General features: G+C 43.4%; 1 protein-coding gene across 1 annotated transcript; it reads right to left on the bottom strand.

The window, feature by feature from the left end:
* Window positions 1-15,009: 15,009 nt before the first annotated feature.
* Window positions 15,010-15,213, bottom strand: PtA15_12A531 (uncharacterized protein; the record flags this gene model as incomplete). The annotated part of the gene is made up of 1 exon (XM_053162150.1): window positions 15,010-15,213. The coding sequence occupies one exon, from the start codon at window positions 15,211-15,213 to the stop codon at window positions 15,010-15,012; it is 204 nt and encodes a 67-aa protein (XP_053026096.1).
* Window positions 15,214-23,670: the final 8,457 nt, after the last annotated feature.

Genomic DNA, 23,670 nt, shown 5'->3' with positions numbered 1-23,670 from the left:
CTCACTTCGCTTGGTACTAAGAATTTTCTTTTCAAGTGAATTAACAATCTCCTTCATACTCTTTGGTAGTTTTAGACTCGAAAGCGTTTTCGTAGCCTGCTTGGCAGCAGTCATTGTGCGGTTAAAATCTTCTTCCGTGATCTGTTGAATTTCAGTGTTCAGGATTGGTTCATTGGGGCTGAGTTGGGCGGATGAGTAACCGCCACTGGCGTTCATGGCAAATTCTTGAAATGAAGGGGCTGGATGTGCTGGAGGAAGCGACAAGGTGGAACCAGGGAAATTCTTCTCAAGGGAATCTAGGGCTGTGTAAACAAAATAGGATAGTCAGGACGTGTTCATTGGTCAAGCGTTAATGATAAGAATTATACATGGGGGAGGAGTCCCAGCTGCAATGTGAGGTAGAGTATCTAGAATTTTCTGTTCATCGGCAGAGCTTCCACTACTTGATGATGAGTCACTCATGTTCGGATCTTCTGGTTTGGTTGGTTGGTGGAGGAACGTGGGTTGGCTGGAACAGTTTTCTTGGATGGGAAGAAATGAAAATTTTCGAATTTGGTTGGAAGGGGAGGAGAGGAGCACAGGGGGGGCTGTATTTATGAAAATTGGAACACTTTCCAAATGTTTTGAATGCGCAGCAGTTAATTCAATTTTTTTCCTTTGTGCACCCATAATCTATCCTTTTTCCTATGAGTAATGACGTTTTGTTTGGGCATGAAAGGATAAACATGATGGATCTAAGATGATGTGCGCTTTGCTCCAGATGATATAATCCATTTTCCAACAGTTGGTTGAACTTTAAAACACAGGCTCACTTTTTTCTGACTTTGTTAGCGGGAATTTTTTTCTGGCATTGCCAGAAGAGCTAATCTTGGATACCACATCTTATACACCAAAAGGTGCACATGCCTTAAAAAATTGTATGCAGGAGGTGATAAGGACCTTTGCATTCATTGGTTCAAAACAATTCCTGAGGCAGTGTTAGATAGGTTGGAAGTCTTGGACAAGTCCATCAGAATTCCGGGATAACCAGGGATTCAGCAATACATATACATGTCTACCAAAACGTACGCGCGTACGTTTGGTTCCAGTGCCACATGAATTTCATGTGTGTACTACTCTCATGTCAGAACTCAAATTCCAACAAATTTTTCACATTACATAAATTCTGTTAACCAAACGTACGCGCGTACGTTTTGGTTCAAAACAAGATCATGTGAATCAGGGAAAAATCATGTTGTAAGATCAGTCAAAAACACCATATAATCCTAATAAACTGGTAACACAATTTATAGCTCAATTGGGAAAGTGAATAGGAGTGAATATTGGGGGAAAAACCATTGGTTCCGCTTATGTCTTATAAAAATCATCCTCACCGATAAATAAAACATAATAGAAAGAATTACAAGCTAATCTACATGCATCGAGCCAGCTCCACTTGGACCAGGTTGAGCAGGAGTTGAGCCGGTGTTTGGGTTTGCCGGCGTTGCAGATAAAGTCGGTTGTTTGCTTGATCCTTGGGACGGTCCGGTTCCAGTGCGGGGAAGGCTTTTTGACATCATCTTCTCTAGAGCCTTTTCTATATCCTTCAGACCAAGGGTAGGAACTTCCAATACCGTATCTCGCTCGAATTTAGACAAACCATCCCACCAAGTCTTACTGTATGAGTCGACAGGCAAATTGCGTGGAACTTGGTTGATCCCCTTTGTTCGAGAAAAAGTTGAGCTTGAACGTCCATAGACTTCGTCATTGACTGATTTGGTTTTATGGTGCTGAGCTTGAGCAATCACCATCCGGTCAAAGTAGTGCAAGATGCTAGTGAGTGAGTCGCTCCTCCAATCGGGAATACTTTGAACCGGGTTCGCGGAATTGGGAGCGTCTTCAATATCGGACCCAACATCCTTCTCTGAAAGCACCACCAGTAACTGATGATTCTCAGGATAAAGCTTTTCAGCCATTGAGCGTCTGTTTTCACGAATCTTAAAAGTAAATCAGACCACCACAGAACATTTCAATTCAGCTTCCTATCTCCCAGATAGTTCATTTTGAAGAAATAAACTCACTTTTTTGCGCCATCTGGTATACTGTGCTTGAGTTAACTTCGCCTTCTTCTGGGTGGTGTAGGTGTTAACATCAATGCTACGATACTTCTGGATTTCACGACATTTACCCTGGAGCCAGCGGTTAATGATGGCAGGGGCTTGGATGGCCTTCTCCTCGGTTATTTGAACTGACAAACAAAGCCATTCCACCGATTTCCGTCCCATTACTTCGACAACTGCGGAGTTCCACGGAGATTCTTCCTTTGAGTTAACCGTCCAATCAAAAGTCATCCTTGATATTCCAGCTAGAGCCAATTCCCTCTCAACGTCCCCCTTAGTTTGCGCAGAGATAGCCCTACTGCCTCAAAGTTCACTTGATTGACGAGCAGGAGTGAATGCTGGCAGTTGCATTTTTTTCCGGATTTCAGATTCGGCACGGGAAACAAAGTAATCCTGTTCCGCAACTGTTTTTTCAGAAAGAGCTTGGCGAACATCATCGAGTTTCTTCATAATTAATTCAGAGCGTCTTTTGATCCAGTAGCGTGCATCCTTCTCCTGTTCTGATGGCGGAGGAGGATAATCTTGGGGCTTGTCTGGACTACCAAGAAAATACTTGATGAAGAATTGAACATTCCGTGGGTATGCATCGTAATGCTCAACAGTTGTATTCTTCTGAGCCATTCCCCTCACTCAACGTTTGGCTCGTTTTCTCTCAGAGGCACCCTCAGCTTCAGACCTATCCAAACGCGCTTGTGTCGCAAGAAACTTGGCGGATAGTCTTGGCTCTTTGGGAAGTGGTGCTGGTTTGCTCGTATTTGAAGGTTCTCCTGGCAGCAGTTAACAAATCACCTATAAGCACTTGAATTCAAATGGAATAAACATATCTAACCAACCATGAGCTGTTCCGCTTTGGTCAGTTTCCATTGGGGTTGAGCTTGCCTGATTTTGGAACTTAGGAAGTAGATCACAAAGAACAGAGGAAATTGTATCTTCATCTTTGGACAAAGCTCCTTGGGAAGCATTAATAGAGTTTTCTTCAGCTGGGACCCTTTGAACTATTTCATCATCATTTGATCCAGTAGGGTTATCGGTTTGATGGTTTTGCATGACTAGAAAGAGAAAGCTAGTATAAAGAACTCTTAATCTCAAACTCTGGCTTTTTGGAGAAACAGGCAAAGGATAAAGCAATGAGAATCATTTTGTGGGGAACTGGGGGGAAACAGTGTGGGTACAAGTACAAATGCCATCCTGATATTGAACAAATTTGACTTGGAAAAATGTGCAACAACACTGCATTCTTAGATATGTAATCTCATTAAAATACGATATATTGTGGCTTCCCTTTGAAGAGAGACAGATGACTATTTGGAACCCCCCTTTCAAGCACACCATTTTTCTACGTATCTCCAAGGCTCTCCCAACCCTACATGGAATATCAAAGAATTCAGACTTATTATTGTATCAAGGCTATAAGGTTTGATATTTGCTTACTGATGTTCCTAATCCTACAGCACTCATTGTTTCCACCAAAATTCCAAATGTGCCGCGTTGATGCTTGAGTGTTGCAACATGCCCTATTATTGCCTCAGTGCTGACAATTGCCACAAACTCGTGATCAGTTTGAACCAAACGGCAGTTAAGATCCGGATATTCTTGGTATGGATCTTCAGTCCTTTGTATCTCCTTGAAAGGTTTTACAATAACCCAGGTTTTTTCAGGTGTTTGTGCTGATACAAAAATCTTCTCTATTTCGCCAAACCTTTGGTCAGGGCCCAAGAAAAACTCCACCATTCCATTTCCTTTATGTTTAATAGATGTGGTGAAGTGTTTCCCATTGATTTCAAAGCCATCAGCAAAATCAACATTTGGGCTCAGGTTGGGTTGATTGTTTCCCAGATTCCCCCTTGAGGATGCTTTACCCAAAACTGCACGTTTCCATTTTGTGAAGAGTGGCTTATCAAGCTCAAATTCAGTGGCCTTGTTTTTGCTTGTGGATTCAGCACCAGCACAATTTTGATGTTGTTTTTCGCTATTCAGGAGGAGTTGAAAGCTTGAATTGATATGCCATTGTTTCATCAATGTCTTTGGAATTTGTTCTGAAAAATTATAAGTTAGAATGCATATTTTCTTGCCAAACGTAAGAAATTTCAAAGCACTCACCAGGGTGATGATTAGTTGGGAGCTTCTGCAGAATTCCATTCACCCTTTCTTGGGCCCATGCAGCGGTAGATCGAGGTGGACCAAATCTCCGGATAACATCAGAGTAATGTTGTGTCAGGTGCAGGTTGGGTGTTGTGGGTTCTTTGGGCCAGTTATACTGCAAGCATTTACGATAGCTCAATAAAAGTGAATCTAGCCCCCCTAGATCACGTGGTTTAATCTTGGGAAGAGTCAGAAATTGGGTAATTTTGGCTAACAAGGTGGTTGATTGAAGGAGGGAGGAAACTTGTGATTTCTCTTCATGATCTTCAATTCCAGTGTCAGGTCTTGTCCATAGCGGTATCAATGAATAGGATAATATACTTTGTACAATATCAACCATTCAGCAGCCTTCAATGATCCATGGGTAGCTGCACCCAAATTACGTGGCACACGATCAATCCAAGAAGGCACATTGGTGTGCATGATTGTTCTCCTCACAACATCAAGCTCTTCTGGAGTTAGTTTGGGCGTATTTTTCTGTTCCCCAGGTTCCTTCTCTACCAAAGAAGTTCTCTGGACCCCCTTAGCAGTTTTATTGCTATCATCAGAAGACCCATCTTCAGAGCCAGTTGAGTGATGTTCACTCATTTCATACAAGGTTTGCTTCCTGCGCCGAAGTTTGTAGGAGTGAGTAGAAATTGTTTCTGAGTTGGCTGATCTTCCACTTTTGGAAATTGAGCTGGATGATGTTTTGGTTTGACTAGAACTTGATTCCTTGGCTGCAGTACGTGAGCTGGTGGGTGCATCTGTATTGAGCTTGAAGATACGTTTGTTTGGTCTGTTGTTGGTTGAGATCTCCTCACTTGTATCACGTTTTCTCTTGCCCTTGCCCTTGTTTAGGTAGTCCTTTGGTTTTGGACCGTGTTTTTCTGTGTATGGTAGATCAGTGTAAGATTTATCGTTCTGCCGCTCTTCGTCCTTCTCTTGCATCTTTTGAAGCATTTTACCAACTGTTGGTAATGAGAAGAAACGCATACTATGGTCCTTTAGATCACCAAGAATTAGTGCATGCATCAACTCAATGGAGCAGAATTCAACAGGCTTCCAGTATTGGAGTTCATTAAGCACACTCCAACGTGCCCCATTCTGTTTCACCAAAGCATCTCTTTCAGAGCGGTTTGCTGTTCCCAACCATTCAGATGCATGTTAAAGGTGATTGGCATGATTACGAGGCGGAAACTTAGAGATATTGGTTTCTTCAATTTGTTTCCTGTCCAAAAGGCAAAATGAGCAGAATAGAGTTGCTTTGTGGCTTCCAAAACCAGCTGTCTTCCGAATGGCTGGAAGGTCAGCAATGAGCGGAAATATGGCAACTCTGATAATACGGCCGTTTGGATGAGAGGCTGTTGATTTGAAGAAATGACCAGTTGACCAAAATATTTTAAGCTCTTCGACCAAAGGCCTGAGAAGATGGTTGATCTCTTCAAGCCTTGGCTCTTTTGGGCCAGGAATAATCCCAAAAAGGTATATGTTTTCAACTTTGTAGCGTTCAGTTGGTGGAAGGTTCAGGCAGACCAAGGTAATTGCACCTATTGAGTTTTTTTTTTCCAAGATTTGAAGTTCCTTCAGCATTGAACCAGTCAAGATAAAGGCTGAAGACAAGATTTCCAGAGATTTGGGTGAATATTCCTGATCCCGTGTCATCATTAGCAAATTCTTGCCAGACTCTTCCATGCCAAACATCTTCCATAGCCTGATCGGGAGTCATGTTAACTGCATTCAAACTAGAATCTAGCAAGGTCTCAAATTTCTTGTTTAAGAGTTGATCCTTAAGCCAATATTTGATAGCCATGTAATTGAAAGTTTGTATAGCTTTGTTCTGACCATGTGAATCAATACACCAGAGATCTTGATCACAACGGGGGACGGAACCCTGAGATTTGGTCCACTTCTGAAATGTCTGATACTTTGAAAGAAAGAGTTCTGTACATTTTTCCTGCTTAGAATTTATTGGATAGAGTGCAAAGCATTTTTTGCAACATAACTGACTGATCAGATGAGGTTGAAGGCCAAGTCAGTGAAAAGCTGAATCCCTTGTGATTGGAATTTGCTTTACAATGGGGGTTGGATCTATTGTGATTCCATGTAGCAAGCTCCAGATTTTTGCAAGAAGTAAAACATTATCGCCTGCTGATTTGAGAAACGATTTGGCAGCATCTTTACTCATTTTACCATGGAATACAGACTTAGCCATCTGCATCATCACCTGCTTGCAAAATTTTTCCTCTAAGAAAATTGGATTTTGCATAACTCTTGTATCTGAATTCGATGTTGTTGGAACCGACTAACATATTTTATTATCAGCAAATCACTGGTAACAAATGAAGCCATATGGTCTGCACTTCACCTTACTTGGCTTGGGAAATTTTCCACTGTTTGGAAATCAATAATTGCCTGTCCTTCCCTTGCGAACCTCTGGCCTTCCTTAGCTTGGTGCTGTTGATAAACCTGCCTTGATAATACCCTTCCAGGAACTATTCCTATTCCGTCCACTTCATGGTTTGCCGTATTACACGAGTAGTATTCACAATGACAGACATACGTCTGTTTATATGACATGGTGGTGTTTGAATGGAGAGGCGATTTCACAGTCAATAAATAAGATGATTGGGAGAATGAAGCTTAAAGGGAAAGTTGAGATTCAGATTTCAATTGATAACACTTTTTTATATTCAAATCGGTTACATTGATTATCCCTGGGGAGATGACACAACTTGTTACATTGTATCACTTTTTTGAGAAACACGTAAGAGAAATGCAAGCATGTGTTTTGTTGAACTGTGTAATTTAGTATAATAGAATATTTGGAACCAAAATATCATGATGCCTTGAAACTGGAATGATCATCTGCTCTGGGGTGTTTGGGGTTTAGTAATTTTGATGTATCTTCCCTGCAAGACATCAGTTTATCAAATGTTTGGTCAGGGTTTTCAAATGAAATTTCCATTGTAAATCCTTGATTATGTTTTGGATTCAAAAAGAGGCAAAAATACCTCATCAAGATTCAGGGTACTGGTCCCTGGAAATTAGCACCCAGGTCCCAAATGTGTTCATGGTTGAAATGATTTCCTTGAGATAAATAGAGTGCCTGATTGAGGTTAATGAATCATCCCCAAGACCACTTCATTCCCAACCGTGCCAAATAAAAACATGTATTCTACTATAACATTTACTCCCCTTCAGTTAAAATGGCTCCAAGATCAGCAGGCTTGGGTGGATGAAACCTTGGAAGCGCTTGAACCCGCTCCTCTTCACGATAACTTATCCAAGACCAACAAAGGTGATGCTCAAAACTGGGAAGGACACATTGTCATGCAAGGAAAGTTGGATAGTGGCGCACAGGACCTCCAAATTCCTCTATCAGCTGTTCCAAATGTGAAGGCATGCTGGGATGCTCGCAGGAGAAAGTTTGGACGAGGTATGGAATTAAACCCAATCATTCTCCTGTTTATGTTTCTGATCCCATATCCATTTCAATTTCCAAGGCCCTGTTATCCGCGTCTCAATCTCTGGCTAGCTTGTCCACAAATCAGTGGTTCGGAAAAGTGACTATCAAAATGTGAGTCTTGACATTTTATTTTAAGTGAGGATACATTCAGAAGTTAGTTTTGACCCTTAAAGATCAAATTAATATTATTTTTGCAATAGGGGATGTACTGCTAATTCAACCTCAACTGAAGACCGTAACACATGGATTGATTTCAGATTATTACAACCAATCTCACACAATAAAATTCTTTATTCCCTTTACTGCTGTCACTGGATGCCTCCTATATTTCTACTTTACCCTCAGACTCAGATATTATGTTTTGAAACTTCCCCAACTCAGTCCGATCAATAAATTGAATAAGAGACTGTCATCTGTTCAAAAAACGGTTAATATTGGTTTTCGTCCTCTGTCAACCAATCACAAGCATTGATTTCTCACCGGTGTTGGAACATCCTGTAGTGAACTATCCCTATTCAATCAGATACATGTTTTCTATTTGTGTTTTTTTGAATTCTGAAGTCAAATTGACCTGGTTTGCCGACTAGTTTTTTCTGTTTACTTGGTTAAGCTGTCAAAAATTGATAGTCTTGTCTACCCAAACGTACGTGCGTACGTTTTGGTAAACAGTTTTCACAAAAAATGCTCCAATTCAAATCAAAATCCATCCATTTTCATCCCCACGGCCAGACTTGTCATTACATACATGTGTTACAAAAATGTACGGGCGTACGTTTGGGGGGACCCACCGTCCCCTTCCCCCCAGGCTGTTCAACCACATATTTGGACCCTTTCCGATCAAAATGATCCCCTTCATGCATGGAATTACGTGATGAGAGGCTCCCTTTCAATTTATTGTATCCTCCAAAGCCTCTTTCTCTATAGTACCCAAACAATGTGCTACCAGCTTCAAGTCCTCACAGTCGAAAGCATTTAAGGACAAATCCCCAACCTCCCCACCCCCCTCAACTCGAAAGACTATTTCCCACCAACATCATAGAACCATCATCATGAAATTGTCTCGAGGAACATACTTTGAACATAAGCCCCCTATTGGAGGCCGTAAACTCAACTCACTTTACTCAACAATCCTCCCCAGCTCAAATTCCCCCCTGAGTCGTAGTATCTATTCTTTCACTCGGACCCTGTTTCAACTCAATCTGAAAATCCCATCTGACGAATGGAAGAACACTCCCTCTGATGCCAACCTTCATACCGCCTCTGAATTACCAGATTCTATTCTACTACACCCAATTGACACTATTACACCCACAGAAGCTTTGAAGGTGACTGAATAAATTCCACCGATCTATAGGACGATCTATCTCCAAGACCTCAACCAATCAAAGTTTCCCGGTTGGACATTTGCCTGGGATCAACCATGGGAATTCCAGTGGAACCAACTACTGTCGAAATTCATCCTCAAACATTGGCAGAACGCAAACAAACTTGGTGCTTTTAAGGTTTTCTACATTGATCCGGCCCAATCTTCAGACACAGTTTTACACATTGGAATTCTGCACCGTTGGTTTCTTGGACAAAAGGATGGTCTCCGATTGGGTTGGTTTTGTCCTCAAAGCAGAGATAAAAAGAAGAGATCAGAAAAAAGGTCGAAATTCCGCTTACGAGTGAGTTTTTCTGTGGGAAAAAGGTCATATTTCTATTTAACCTTATCTTTCTTGTTCATATACAGCTTCAAAACCACAGACAGGAGACTCTTTCAAAACTGGCCATCTCAATAACCGAGATGCAGCTTTTCGATGACATCAAATGCTCTTCTGAGACGGAGTCAGCCTCCAAGACAAAGGCCATCAAAATCCCCTTGCCTTGGCGTTTGGCCAAGTTCAGCACGCTTGCCTCACAGTTGGACAACATTCACATCAACAAAATGACAAATACAAAAGGACAACAATTTGTAAAAGCCTACAACCTGGAACACAAACGAGAATACTCCCAAGCGTCTAGCTCGAATTTGCCATTCAAAGATGTTCCGAGAAATTTACCCAAAAACTGCTATGCTCCTGAATACGTTGCTACTTTGTCTGAGTTGGAACAAAAACTTCTCAATGCAAAGCCAGAAGTCAATTTTTCCAAATTGCTATTGTTGAAAAATTTTTTGTGTGAGTCATCCCCCCATAACACTTGCACTTGTCATTTCACTCATCAACAACTGTGCACATTCATAATCCTCATTCCCATGTGATGGTACACTTAGCCTAACGATCAAAACAAATCCCACCAACCAAAAAGAGATCAATTCAAAAATTCCTATCTGAACATCATTGAAATACGTACAAGGCCAATTCCCCTTTTCTCCTCTGTACCTGGTGGATATTCATTTCCAGGGTGCCTTGTACATAGTATTGGTAGACATGGACCTCATGAACTTGCCCCAGACGATAGAGACGATCCACAGCTTGAGCCTCCATTGCAGGATTCCAAGCGGGTTCCTTTCAAATATAGATTCCAAATCAGATCACACAATTTTTTGTAATTTAGTTTTTACACTTACCATAAGATATACATTTTGAGCACACCTCAAATCAATCCCTACCCCTGCTGCTTGAATTGAACCCAGAAGGATGTTACAGTTTGGATCTGATTGGAATTGAGTAAGGTTTTCATCACGCTCTCTGATGCTCAAGCTCCCTTCCACCTTTGTTGTAGAAATATTGCTTTCGGAGAGAACCTTTTCAATTCTTTCAAGAATAAAACCCATGGACCATTATCTTTTCAATCCATGAGAAAATATAAAAATAGCTTACATTTCGAGATAAGAAACAAAGCTGGAAAATACAACAGCTTTGGGTCTTGGAATTCCCCGATCACCAGCCAAGAAAATCTTCAGGCTCTCCATAAGATGGACCAGTTTTCCGGAGTCTTGCCATCGTGGAGTCCAAGGGATTTGGATATTTGAAATTGCAAAAACTGGATGATTGCAGAATTGTCGAATCATTGTAAGCTGTCTGAAGAATTCTGACAAATCCCATAGTTGTCCAGATTCCCGAAGTCTTCCAAAGAGCCGAACAAAAGTTTCATGAAATTCCCATGAGATTTCCTCCCAGGGTGCATCCATTCTGACCACAATCCCTCTTTCTATCTTTTGAGGAAGATTCAAGAGAACATCTTTTGTCCTCCTCAAGCAAATGGTCTCCATCAGTCGGTTCAAAGTCTGAGTTGCGTCCCTTGCACCAACATTAACTCCTGGGATGAGGTGCTGCTTCCAGATCCATTCCTTATCCCATGGCGAAATCTTGAGGAGGGTGATTAAGCTTTGGAGGTCGGTCAGTCGATTCTGCATTGGTGTTCCAGTGAGGCATAAGCAGAACTTGGTTTTCAGCTTCTGAATGTTCACTGTTTGGTTAGCAGTTGGATTCCTAATCATACTGCAAATTTTTACAGTCAGGATTTTTTTTTGACACCCATTAGATAGAGAATTGTTTTGAAACTTACTGAGCTTCGTCTAATACAATTCTTAACCAACATATATCCAACAACTCAATTGTGATCTGATTAGTATGTAGCGGGTTTCCAGTCGGTCCAACCATCTCGTAAGTTGTCAAAACAACCAAAGATGACACTAGAGCTTCCCGCGTAATCTCTCCTCGATCTCTCCCATGGAAGACCTGGTAGGGTATAGCTCCCTTGTTAAAGTGGATTCCAATCTCGTTTTTCCAGTTGGACAAGGTCGCCAAGAGACAAATAACGAGTGTTGCCGCAGATTGAACTGACTGGTGTTCGATATTTCTGGTCTGGAAACTTCTGGCCGCTTCGCTGGTTGATAAAACAAATGCCAGGGTGGTTAATGTTTTCCCCAAACCCATGTCGTCCGCAAGAATTGATCCTCGACACGTAAACGTTTCATTTTCTTGTAGTGTGAGATTTTTTTTGTCACAAGTTTGCCGGGGTGGTTCCACAAGTTCGAAATCCTGTTTTCATCTGTAGATTCATTCATCTCCAAAAACTGCAGAGCCGTGAGTTGATGATCTTTCAAAGTTGTTTGGCATCCCTGGACGGTTGTCTGAAAGGATTGATTGTTTTCTAGATCGGGAGTGGGTTGGTTTCTGGAAACTGTGTGGGGAATATTGAAAAAGACGGATGGTTGATAATTCCAGATTGGGGAGAGATCGACCTGCACATGCCTGAAAGCCGTCAGAACAAGCTGCTTGTTTTGAGCCAGACTGAATACGCAACCCCTCAGTTGAGGAGCTGCACGGTTTCTTCTGAAAAGAAAGGCTCTTAATTTGATGGTAGATGGCTCGTTGTTCTCAATTCCGGTTTTGGTTATTGGCGTTGAGCAGCTTCCGATCGGGCCTAGTAATGGGCCAAGGAATTCACTTTCCAATTGACTGAGATCCCCAAACTGTAACCTTGGTGCGGACCACACATGAACTCGATTCCTTCCGCGTTGTAGGAATGCCTGTTGGGGAAGTTCAGTGAAGGGAAATGAAGAGTTGGGGTGCAAAGGTATTATAAATTGACCGAGACATAGTACGTTTGTTATTAATTCCTGTCAAATAATTTGTTATTAATTCCTGTCAAATAATGTCAAAGAGAAATCAAACTGCGAAGCGAGGTGGAATCAGAAACCAGGACAGTGTCAAATGTTTTATTGCCCACATGAACCAACATCAATGTTTGGGTTTCCCCTGGCAGTGTATAACCATAAAAATAGTTCAGAATGTATGTAGGTGGAGATGCACAAAGTTCTGGTGAGATATCAATTCCATCATCTTACGTTTGGAGAAGGAAAATCCATCTCTTCAATCTGGTTTTTCATGCAGCAAGCTTGAAACACATGCAACAGTATGTGTGTCCCGAGCCTAGCAGATTTTATAAGGTCAGCCTGTTGGTGTGTTTTTTTGCGCTATTGATGATGTGTTTTGTGCAACACAACAAAACCAAATTTGTGATTACTTTGGATAGACTGCAATATTTTGTGGATATCTAACTAAAAACTTTTTATTTGTCTGGATGAGGGCCCTTGTTATTGTACATACTCGGGCAATATTTCAAGTGAAAAGCATAAAAAAAGATATCCTACATAACCTGGATATGGATATATTGCTCTACGATCAGTTGGGCATTGTACCCGATAAACTTTGATGATCTACATTCAAATAGGTATTTCATTGAGTGCAGCTTGTTTTCACCAATGTTTCAATATTCCTTTTGCCAAAGTGTTATATGAATCTTTGAGTGTGATTCCATTTTGGTTCAGGTTGCCTTGCGTTATCATATGCACATATCATACAACCACAATACAACCAACTTTGGACCAGCTCTCTGCAAGCACATATGCAATGGCACTCGTAAACAAGTGCCTAGTAAACTCCCCTGGTGATTATGACTTTTGGTGGGGACTTTTTTAGAATCAATCTCCCTCATGAGCCTCTGAACCATTTTTTAAATTGTTTACATTCCTGGGACAGCCCAAGCTGTCCCTATCTTTCTACTATTTTTTCCCATCCTCAACACCTCTTGTTGAGCTGTAATCAGAGTTGTAGCATCATGGATTCCAGATTCTGTACAGTGCAACATGTGTGATACAGGATATAGCCAACTAATACTAACCTTTTTCAAAGTCAATCCGATACCACTATCAGCATACTTTCCTTTAGGCCCCGTTTGGCTGCCGCGGTATACATCATAAATGGTTGAATTTATGACGCCGCGACCCAAAGTTCGCCCCCCGTTGCCACCAAAACTTTGAAACCCCCGGGGGTCGCGCGTCATAAATTCGACCATTTATGACGTATAACGCGGCAGCCAAACGGGGCCTTAGTCTTAACAGGAACTGTGGCCTTGGAATCGTCTTCAGAATCGTTCACAGACCCTTCATCCAAATCTGATTGAACCTTGTCTTTGGAAACCTGAACCCCATCATCGATCATCTCTCCTTCTTTGGTGATAGTTTCAAGGACTGGTAAGCTGTCAGGTTTTCTTGATTTTGGGCCTTCGGAGGTGGATAGCTTTATTGCTGCGAGGCCGGCGCCGCAAACGAGAGCAATAACATGGCAAAAACATTGAAGATGGTTCACTGAAGGATCCCAGATTGTTCCGTCGTGCTGCTCAATCAAATTGCATAGCTCCTTAACCATTTTAAAGTTATTGGAGCCCGAGTCTGTCGTATTCGCAAGGATGTAAACCAAACAAAAAACAAGATAAAGTAAGCTTAGTGAAAAGAGAGCCAAGAACCGAGAGTAATATGATTACTTATCTTGTCATGAAGTTTGTTCTTAGTGAGAACCCTGGAAAACGGTGCTGCAAGAAACTTGCCATTGTGGTTCCAAGAAATGTACTTGATTGACAAGTGTTGGAAACAATACTCCCAATCTTTTGTAATGTAGCAGACAGATATGCCCAAAAAAGCTTTGTGTCCGCCCTTGGTTGTCCACACATTGGAAACCAAACTAAGCTTTGATTCAGACGCCTAAAAAATTCAGAATCGTAGTCAGTTCATTGATCAAGTTACTTGGGACTAGGATTCAAGTTTGAACTAACCATGATATCCGCCAAAAACCCCCACTGAAGAGAAAGATAAAGACTATGTGCGGTTTTTGCTGCCCAGGTTTGCGAGTTTAGCCTGGTGTGAGAATTAAGGTAGTCAAACGTTATTCAAAGGGTTTGGTCTTCAAAGCAAATCCATGGGAGCAAGTGTTGGATGAGCCAGAATACCATAATTTTATTGAATGTGTTGTTGTCAAAGCACCCCTTGGTCGTGTATGCGGCAATTGTGTTACCAGTTTTCTTGCTTGCCTCTGTTTTATCTTTGGCATCAGTCTGAGCAGCAGTTGGAGGCAGTTTAGCACCAGCTTTAATCGCTTTATGTCGGCCGTTACAAGCCGCTTGAATCTTTTGTTTTATGTTAGATCCATCGCAATGAATCTTAAGGTTGTAATAAGAAGAATTTGAAGCCTTCACCACTTTTGGACACCAGGAACAAGCGTAAGTCGTAGTGTTCTCCACCTGTGAGAAATATAGGAGGACACTATCAGTGCCGTCCTTGCAAGGGCCAAGCTTCTTCTTGGCCTTGGCATCCATTGAGCGTGCTGCGGCCTTGGCGTTCTCTTCATCCAAGTCTTTCAGGACATTGTACAATCTATCTGACGTGACAGGCTCAGCGGATTCTTGGGTTGAACTGATCTGCTCCTGAATTCCATTGAGAAATAAATACAACATTAGTAAATTATTGCATAATTCAACTGCCAGTCACAATTCAAATTAAAACTGACTTACCTGAGAGGACTGGTCATTCAAAGCTGAGCCTGCAGTCAAAGTTCAAGTCTTAGGCTTGGGTGGGACATTGCTTTTGAGGGCTCGCCTGGAGTAAGATTGAGTTGGAATAAAGCCCGGAGTAATAATGATAGTCCTTTTTCGAGCAGATTGTTGGATGGCGCCTGTTGGGATGGAAGGAGTATTGTTGCCAACTTCATGTATCTCGAAGTCCTTTGGGTTCTCTGGGGTGTCTTGTCGGCTAGACATGTCAAAGCTAAAGAGAGGGCAGAAGTGCACGGGCAGGGTGATTCTGATGACACTGCCAAGGTTTACAGCATTTATGTAATATTCTTGGTTGGTTGGGCCTGTGGGTGAGTTTCTGCGGTAACCACCAAAATAGCTGCGCTTGGCGCTGAAAAGCGGGTGCGCCCGCTGCGCTGTTGGCGTTACTTGGCGCTGATAGCGGCGAATAGCGCACCGTGGGCGCTATTTCGCTTTCGCTGCGCTAAACTGTAGCAAAAGCAATAAAAAATCGCTGCGCTACACGCATCCTTAATCTACAGTAGCGGGCCTAGCGCTTTGCTACCGCTTTAAGTAGCGGTTTGCCGCTTGCGCTAACGCTACTCTGGGTCTGGAGTAGCGGTTTTGCGCTTCGCTACAAAAAAGCGCCGCTTTTTGTAGCGAAGCGTAGCTCCTGCATTGTTGGGTGAAGCTACACAGGATTGAAAAAGGCCAAGTTCCTGATTCTCTCAGGCCGCGGGGTGCACTTCACTGCCAGCATATTTGGCTGGGATGAAGTCATCCCAGTTTAACTGGGATGCACTCAACCAATTTAGAATGGGGTGATCTCATCCAATGAAATACAAAACCAAGGGGGGTCCCTTGGATTTATATTTCATCAGTTGAGATCAACCAAGTTTAAATTGGTTGAGTTCATCCCAGTTTAACTGGGATAACCTCAACCCAGCCAATCATGCTGGCAGTGCTTCGTGCACATTTCTTTCCTTTGGAGGGTCCCTGCGGGACGGCGTCCCCCCTCCACAAAGAGAGGGACTTAGTTAAGTTAGATGTCTGCCTGAGAGAGATAGGAAGAGAACCCGTTTGAAAGGTATTCACCGCTCTTGTCCGTCCTTAATGACAGGATCTTGTGTGCACCGGTTCTCTCAAAAAATGCACAAAATATTTTGAAACACAAAAACAAATTTCTCTTTGATTTCATGGGATAAACAGATAGAAACTTGGAAAAATTGTCAATAAATGTTACAAAATACTTATATCCCTCCCTCGAGGTAATCTCATACGACCCCGCGTCAGAGTGGATGATTTGGCCAGGGAGAGAGGAGCGGTGAGAGGAACAAGACTTGAAGGCTTTCCAAGGCATTTTGGTTTGCACACATATCGGACAGCGTTAGAAATCTAGTTTGTTCATAACTGTTGGCCTGATTCTGTGGAGTTTCAGGAAAGATTTCAGAGATTTTAAGACAATGTGGGAGAAACAAAGATGATGGGCCATAAGGGAGCTGTCTGCGGGTTTTTGAGATAGAGATAGGGGAAGAATTTGAGCTTACAGGCTCAGATCGCAGGTAATAGAGATTGCCTCACCTATAGCCTCTCCCCGCAAGATGACCAGTGATCTGAGACAATGTGGTGGTAAAGAAGTCACACGTGGTTTTTTTGAACACAACCATAAGACCTTTGTTACACATTAGAGATGGCCTCACAGTACCAGTTTGGGGGTACCTGGTACCCCCTGGTGCGCCGGCGCACCAGCCCAGAGGTACCAGGTGCCTGCTTTGGGGGTAAAAAACTGACCACACCCGGGTGTACCACCGGTGCACCCGCCCTGCCAGAGGTCCCCAGTTAAAGAATATGGCTGCGCACCGGCTGCACCCGCCCGTGAGTGCTGTGTCCAGGTACAAGTACCTCTATTTTGGGCTAACCGGTGTGGTGATTTATATACATAGGCAGGTGTGGTAGAATTTCCACTTGAAGATGGCGTGGGCGGGAATGCACAGAGCGGCTGAGTGCAGAGTGCATTCCGGTGACATAAGCGCTGAGGATGATGTCAGAAAGCACACTAAGAAAGCTTACAGAAAGTTGCGCGCGGATGGAATGCACAGATCACAGATTGCAGATTTTGGATTGGATAGTTGGACCAGAGCAGAAAGACAGGGCTGGACTGCGGCGGACTACACTCTTGGAATGGTAGCAGCGGTGCATCAGCAGGTGAGCCAAGGAAGCCAAAGCGGGTGGAACTGGGGCGGAGGTGGTGGCGAGAGACTGACTGACAGGGGCTAGACAGAGGGCGTGGGAGGTCAAGCGTTGGAGAGGAGCGTAGTCTGGGACAATGATGTGCGGGAAAGCGGGCGGAGCTGACGGACTAGTGCGGGATCAGGTGGGAACAGCAAATTGCATGGAGGGAAGGAAGGGGGGGGGGGGGGGGAGGTTCACTGTTTCTCTTCTCTTTTCTTTTCTTTTCCATCATCTTACTTACTACTCATCATTGTACTTACACTTACAGATGTACTAGAGTAGTAGAAGAGTTTTACTTGACCTTATCTTTTGCTTGCAAAGTGCGGAGCTTTATTCACTTGCGGATTATGATGCTATAGATCAGGCTTGTTGAGGAGTGCTGAAGGCTAGCGGAAATTAGCAGTGCGGAGCTGAGAAACCAATAATCACTCAGCCTGGACAGATCTATTCTTGAGGAAGGCGGCTAGTGGACTTTTCTACCCACCAACCAGCCTTTATTCTCACACCGGGTACCCATCCAGGTACCTCCCCAGTTCACCTGTGTGGCCCAGCAATGGGCAACTGCACTACACTAACTTTATTGGAAAATAACTGTTAGTTTAGCCATTTTATTGACTCCCAAATTCATTTTATTTGTTATCTGAGATACAATTATCCATACTAATAATAACAGGAAATAACAGGCCTTTTATTGCTACTAACAGGATACAATAACATTTATTGCTGTTATCCATCACTATTTCCTGGGCAAGTTCCTGTATTGTTAGCAACACAAAAAACATGATAACAGAAAATGTTGTTATTGTTAGCTGTTTTTGGCTAAAATACACTACACTAACAGACAATGTTAGTGTATTGGCCCACTGTTGCGTGTGGGGTGGGGTTTGGGTTGGGGCTCCTGCCGCCGCAGATGGAGACATCTGTGCACGCAGAACGTGCTCAGTGGAGCTTGGGGAAGCCCGCACGGACGGATGTCTGCCTGCCATCCAGAGCAAACCACTGCCCACCACCAACCACCCTGCAATTGCTGTCGCCACCACCACCGCCAGCCACCGTCACAAGGGGCGGATTCCTTTGAGAAACTAACAGTGTCTTGGAGCCAATCCACCACCATCACCCCTGACCACCGGGCCACACCAGCCAGCCCTGCTGATGCCACCCAAACACAACCAAACCCAACTCAACTCCTTGCATGCGCCTTCAATAGTTTCCTCTCAACCTAGCCTTTAACCAGAGAACAAACCTATTGAAAGCAGCGGCCAAAGTGACTGAGAGGAAGAAAACCGTAGCTCAAAATCAGGAAATGCTTGAGCATCAACGGAAGGATTGGAGGTACCCCTGGTACCGCCAGTATCCTGTCAGGTGCTGCCAGGTGTGTAACCAATGGTCTGTTTTTTGGAAACAACAACCAGGTACCCAGGTGCACTGAGGCCATCTCTATTGCACATGGCCGCCACTGAGAGGAGAGGTTTGTGGAGGGCAGGGACCACGAGAGACTTGACTGTCTTGTCACCGGAGAGGCCTCCCAATGTGCTTTTTGAGCTGCCTTGTGCTCCGCAATGAGCTTCCGAGTGTTGTTGCATGAATTGAGGTCATGCAAGTTGCTGTTGCAGAGAGGGCATCAGCAAGGTTTCTTTGAGGATTTGCTCCGAGGAGGCTTTGATGTGTTGGACGGGGGATTCAGTTTTGAGGAAGGGGTTGCCTTTGTAGAAGATATGGTGTAAGACTCAAAAGTGTTCCTGAGAACCTTTTGCTGAATGTAGAAGGGGATGATGGAGGTGCAAACTCTGCCCTTCTATACTATCAGATAACAAGACCCACCAAGGTAAGCTTGGCAAGTTTTAATGAAGTGATAGGATTGGTTGGTTCAAGATGAGCTTGTTGATGACACTGAATAATTTGTTGATATTTTTATTGTAAGGGTTATTATGTATGTAGGTTGTTGAGTATATGTAAGGTTGTTTATGTAAATGTTGGGGTGACTGTAATTGGTGAGTAATGAACTGAGGTGAGAGATATGAGAATATGAGAGTGAGTTCAGTTGTTATTGAGTTGGTAAGGGTTGTTATAATGTGTAAAGGGTTTGGATGGTATGTAATGTTGTGGGGTATGTGACAGGTGGGTACTGAACTGAGGAAAAGACAACTGAGGGGGGAAGAGAGCTCCTTATATAGACAAATGTGAGGGAACTTAGCTACAAGGAAGCCCCTGAATGAGGTGTTTTAGCTGCAGGAGAAGTTGAATGAGTGAATCTGGTTGGTTGGAAATGTACATGACATGTAGAAGGTACAAACATCTGAATGAGTGACTATGATTGGTCAGAACATGAGGGATTTAATGTGGTACTTCTATGATGTCACCTGCAGCTGTCAGTTGTGAAAATCCACTAGTTTAGAATTTATTTATATACTATGCAGTCACCAGGGGGGAAAGTGTGGCACTCTCTGGAGAGTGCCAGGCCGTAATTCTGTCAGTCAAATGGTCTGATGTGAGTTAGATGTGAGTCGCAACTCTTTGTTCAATTTTCTTCCCAACAGATGTGTAACTGTAGGTGAAGTGGTTGCGGGATGATCTGTAACTCAATTCCAACACATGGAAATATCTTAGTTGAAATTTTCTGTTTGGTTCATATCAAACAAAATCCAGGATGTGAGCTTCAATTCACAACATGTTTTGCCAAGAATGTAACTATCCTGATGCTCAAAGATATCCTTGACCAAGTGAGAAGGAAGATTTTTCAGGGCTGATTTTTTTCAATCAAAACCCACATAAAATCACATAATGAAAGATAGCTGTAAATTATAGCAACCGCAAAGACTCAGTTAACTGGTAGATTAATCCTTGTGGGATATTTCTGCCATGCCTGTTCCCTTCATCAATTGGGAGGAAAGTTATGTAAAATTAAATTTCTCTTTTTTGAGTATAACACAGTGTCAAAGCTGGGAAAACCTCTGAAACCTGTCTTCCCTCCCTGTAATATGAAATGTGAACAATCAAAGAGGCCTTTTCACCAACAATGTTTACCAAGTGATGGTCCACTTATGCAGGCTAAAGTTTGCCATACGGTCAGCTGTTCATATGGGTCCATGCACCTTTTGTATGTGAATACACATTGCACAATTTTCCTTCACTTGACCTCCATCTGACTGAAAAATGTAGCAGCTAGAGGTTAAAATTATTAAGCTTCACAGAGGGAAGGGGGCAGATTGGTGGATATCAATAGATGCATCAATATTTTGATGATCCTGGAACCAGCAGGAGAAAGATTTCAATAGCTGGTCTGAACTCTGAGGTGAAAATTCAACTCTGAAATGTCCACACACATCTCAGCATGCAGGGTCATACCGTTTGTCTTGTAGATTGATCATCTTCACACCTTTTGCCTGACTGTTTTGGGCAATTTTTTCCTCCAGGTAGCATACCTTCATCACACCTACCATTATGTCCGTGGCCATTGTGCAACAAAATGGGGTTGATTGCTCTTATCACATGGTAATTATTAGCACCAGGTGTAAGATAAGAATGATGCTCTTTTGACCTGCTGAATCCAGAACAATCAAAATCATCATCATTTTGTAGTGGCAAAAATGGTGTTCATATGTGTAGCAAATCACCAAAAAAGCTTGTGTTCCAGGAGTTTCAATCTGGGCACAAGTCAACTACGGTGGCAGCGGGGCAACAGGGATCAGCTCTGTATCCCCGGGTGTCCCCGGGGAGCGTGTTTTTTTTTTGTCGCTATGTCCACTGTCATGTTCGGCCGAACATCAGGGTGGACATTGGCGAGTTGCTTGTTTACACGGGCTCGATGACCTTTATTTGCTGGTCATTGAGCTGGGAAAGCCCCAACTCCATGAACAGTACACTAAATACTGTTCATTCAGCTTGGCTTTTCCGAGGTTGGTGGACAGTACAGGCTGCTCACCAAGCTCAGACAGGCCCAGAACGATGACCAATAGGTGCTGGTCATCGGACCAGGGCTTCTCCGACTGGATGGCCAACACAAACTGGCCATCGAGTTCAGAGAGGCCGCGCTTGACAGGCATCATGCCCTGGTCATCGATCTGCAGCCTCTCCGAGCTCAAATCCGATGACCAGTAGATACTGGTCATCCAGCGAGAAGCCCTGGCCCAATGACCAGCAAATGCTGGTCATCTAGTCAGCCTTTCCGAGCGCGGTAGGCAGCCTACACTGGCCACTCAGCTTGGAAAAGTGCAGCAGGATGGATAGTACATACTGTCCATCAAGCCGGGACTTTCCCCGCGCTGAGTACAGTAAATACAGTCCTTAAAGCTGGGAGAGGCCCGGCTCAATGACCAACATGCAGTACTGGTCAATGCTCTGGGATTTTCCCATCCTAGTGAGCTGTGATCAAGTGGAGGGTGTCTCCACTCAATGGCCAGTAGAACCAGTCACCGAGTAAGGAACCCCCCCACTCAACAGTCAGTATACACACCAGTCTTCGAGTGGAGAATCCCTCCACTCAATGACATTAAAAACCAGTCATTGAGTGGAGGATGTATCCACTTGGTGGCTGGTAATTTAGATATGGTCATTGAGTGGACACAACCTCCAATCAATGGTTGTCCAACAGTCATCAAGTGGAGGGAATCTCCACTCAATGACTTTACAACCCATTAATTGAGTGGAGGGGGTCTCAAATTGATTCCTGAAACACACCACTAAGTGTAGAATACCAGGGTGTACCAGGCATCAAGTGGGGGTACCCTCAACTCAATTACCAAAATGTTCACCATGGAGTGGATCAAAGATCAGCCTGAGTTGAACATAAGGTCAACATATTTGAAGCCTAAATCCCACATGCTCACAAATTTGACATCAGACAGTCTTCCCAAAGGAACATACGGTCTGGCACTCTCCAGGGAGTGCCACACTTTCCCCCCTGGTGAGTGTAAATGAGTATGTGTAGCTGTCCTGCAGCTGGGTTGTATATGTAAATGTGAGGTTGTAATAGGAGGTTGGATATATATGTAGCCTGTGATGTATATGTAATCTGCAAGTTTAGCATCTAGTCCTTTAGAGTCCTATCCTTGCGCCATAGTCCGCGATTCCTGATGAATAGTATGTAAGAAAAAAGAGAAATAAAGATTTTTTTTATTTTTGATGTAGTGGAACCTTTCTGTCTACCACAACGGAGATGATATCTCCTTGAGATTCACAATAGATGACTTTGTTCTTTAGAGCGGAGACAATTGTTTCCATCTTCACCCCCTCCTTGTTCATGAGTGCTGATACACAAACGGAGCCGGTCGGGGGGAATCAAGCTGAGTAAGGCGGCGTTATGGACATTGTCCGGAGTAAGGGGTTTTTCCGGAGTGACAAGGGAGTTTAGACGCTTGTACGAGTTTGCCAGTTAGTCAATGTGGGAGTTTATGTCATTGCCCTCCATTCAAGGGTTGACAAGTTTTTGGATCCAATAGAACCGACCACTGGTCAAAGAATCTTGATGGGCATGGAAGAGATTGTTTCATATTTTCAAGGTGGTGTCCTTTTGGGAGAGGTGAAAAAGGTTAGCCTCATCAATGATTTGCACCAGAACGGTGCAGATCACATTGTTATCTTCTTCCCAGGTGGGTTTCCAAAGGTGTGCGGCCACATTGGTCAGAAAATGTTTTACCTTTGCCAACTTGAGTACTTGCAGCACAACTTTCTTCCAGTGAGATAATTTGAGTCCAAACCCGGTGCTTTGAGGATTGGAATTCTTGCTCCTGAGATCTTCCTTTTGGAGCCAGAAGTTTGAGATTTCAGGTTTACTGTGGTGTGAGTAGGCTTGTCCTCTTTGGTTTTGGTCGACATTGTAGTTGAAGAGGAGAAAAAGAAATTATCCTTAAGGTTGAGTCCACGGGTTTGAGTCACTTGACACACCAATTTTTAACATGCTTGGCAATGCTGTACATAGCTGAAAGCTAACTGGTGTAGAGATGGCAATTGGTACCTGGGTAGCCACTGCGTTTCCGGGTACCGCCTGCTTTTTTTGGCCCAAACAGATACCCGTACCCGTATTTGGCACCCGCACCAGCGGTACCCGCCAAGTTGTTTGTTGTAGATATGTGCCTGCTTGCCAAGAGGGATCCCTCTTGGGCCTTGGGCAACAGAGTTTTTATCTGGATAAGCAAGGTTCAGGGAAAGAGTTTGCTTACTGTCAATATCCTAGGGGCCTGTAATGGTAGGTATACTGGGAGTGTGGAAATCTCTTTGGTGGTGATCCTGGGTTATCTGGGGTGTGGTTCTGGTGTGCTGAAGTCTGTAGATCCTCCTGATGCAAGGGGGATCCTGACTTAAAAACTTCACAGTTTGCTTATGTAATTACATGATATGTACATGTGGTTGGCGCGCCTGGTAGCGCTTACACGTCACAACTGTGCATGCGCGCCACAACTCAAGAACTCAGGGAAGGAGTAGAGTTACAAAGAAATGGTAAGTTTTATCTATTATCTAGGGCTAAAATTGTAT

Source organism: Puccinia triticina, chromosome 12A (genome assembly GCF_026914185.1).
Source record: "Puccinia triticina chromosome 12A, complete sequence".
Taxonomy (NCBI): Eukaryota; Fungi; Basidiomycota; class Pucciniomycetes; order Pucciniales; family Pucciniaceae; genus Puccinia; species Puccinia triticina.
The sequence above is the reverse complement of the archived record's forward strand: the minus strand, read 5'-3'. Positions and strand labels throughout refer to the sequence as shown.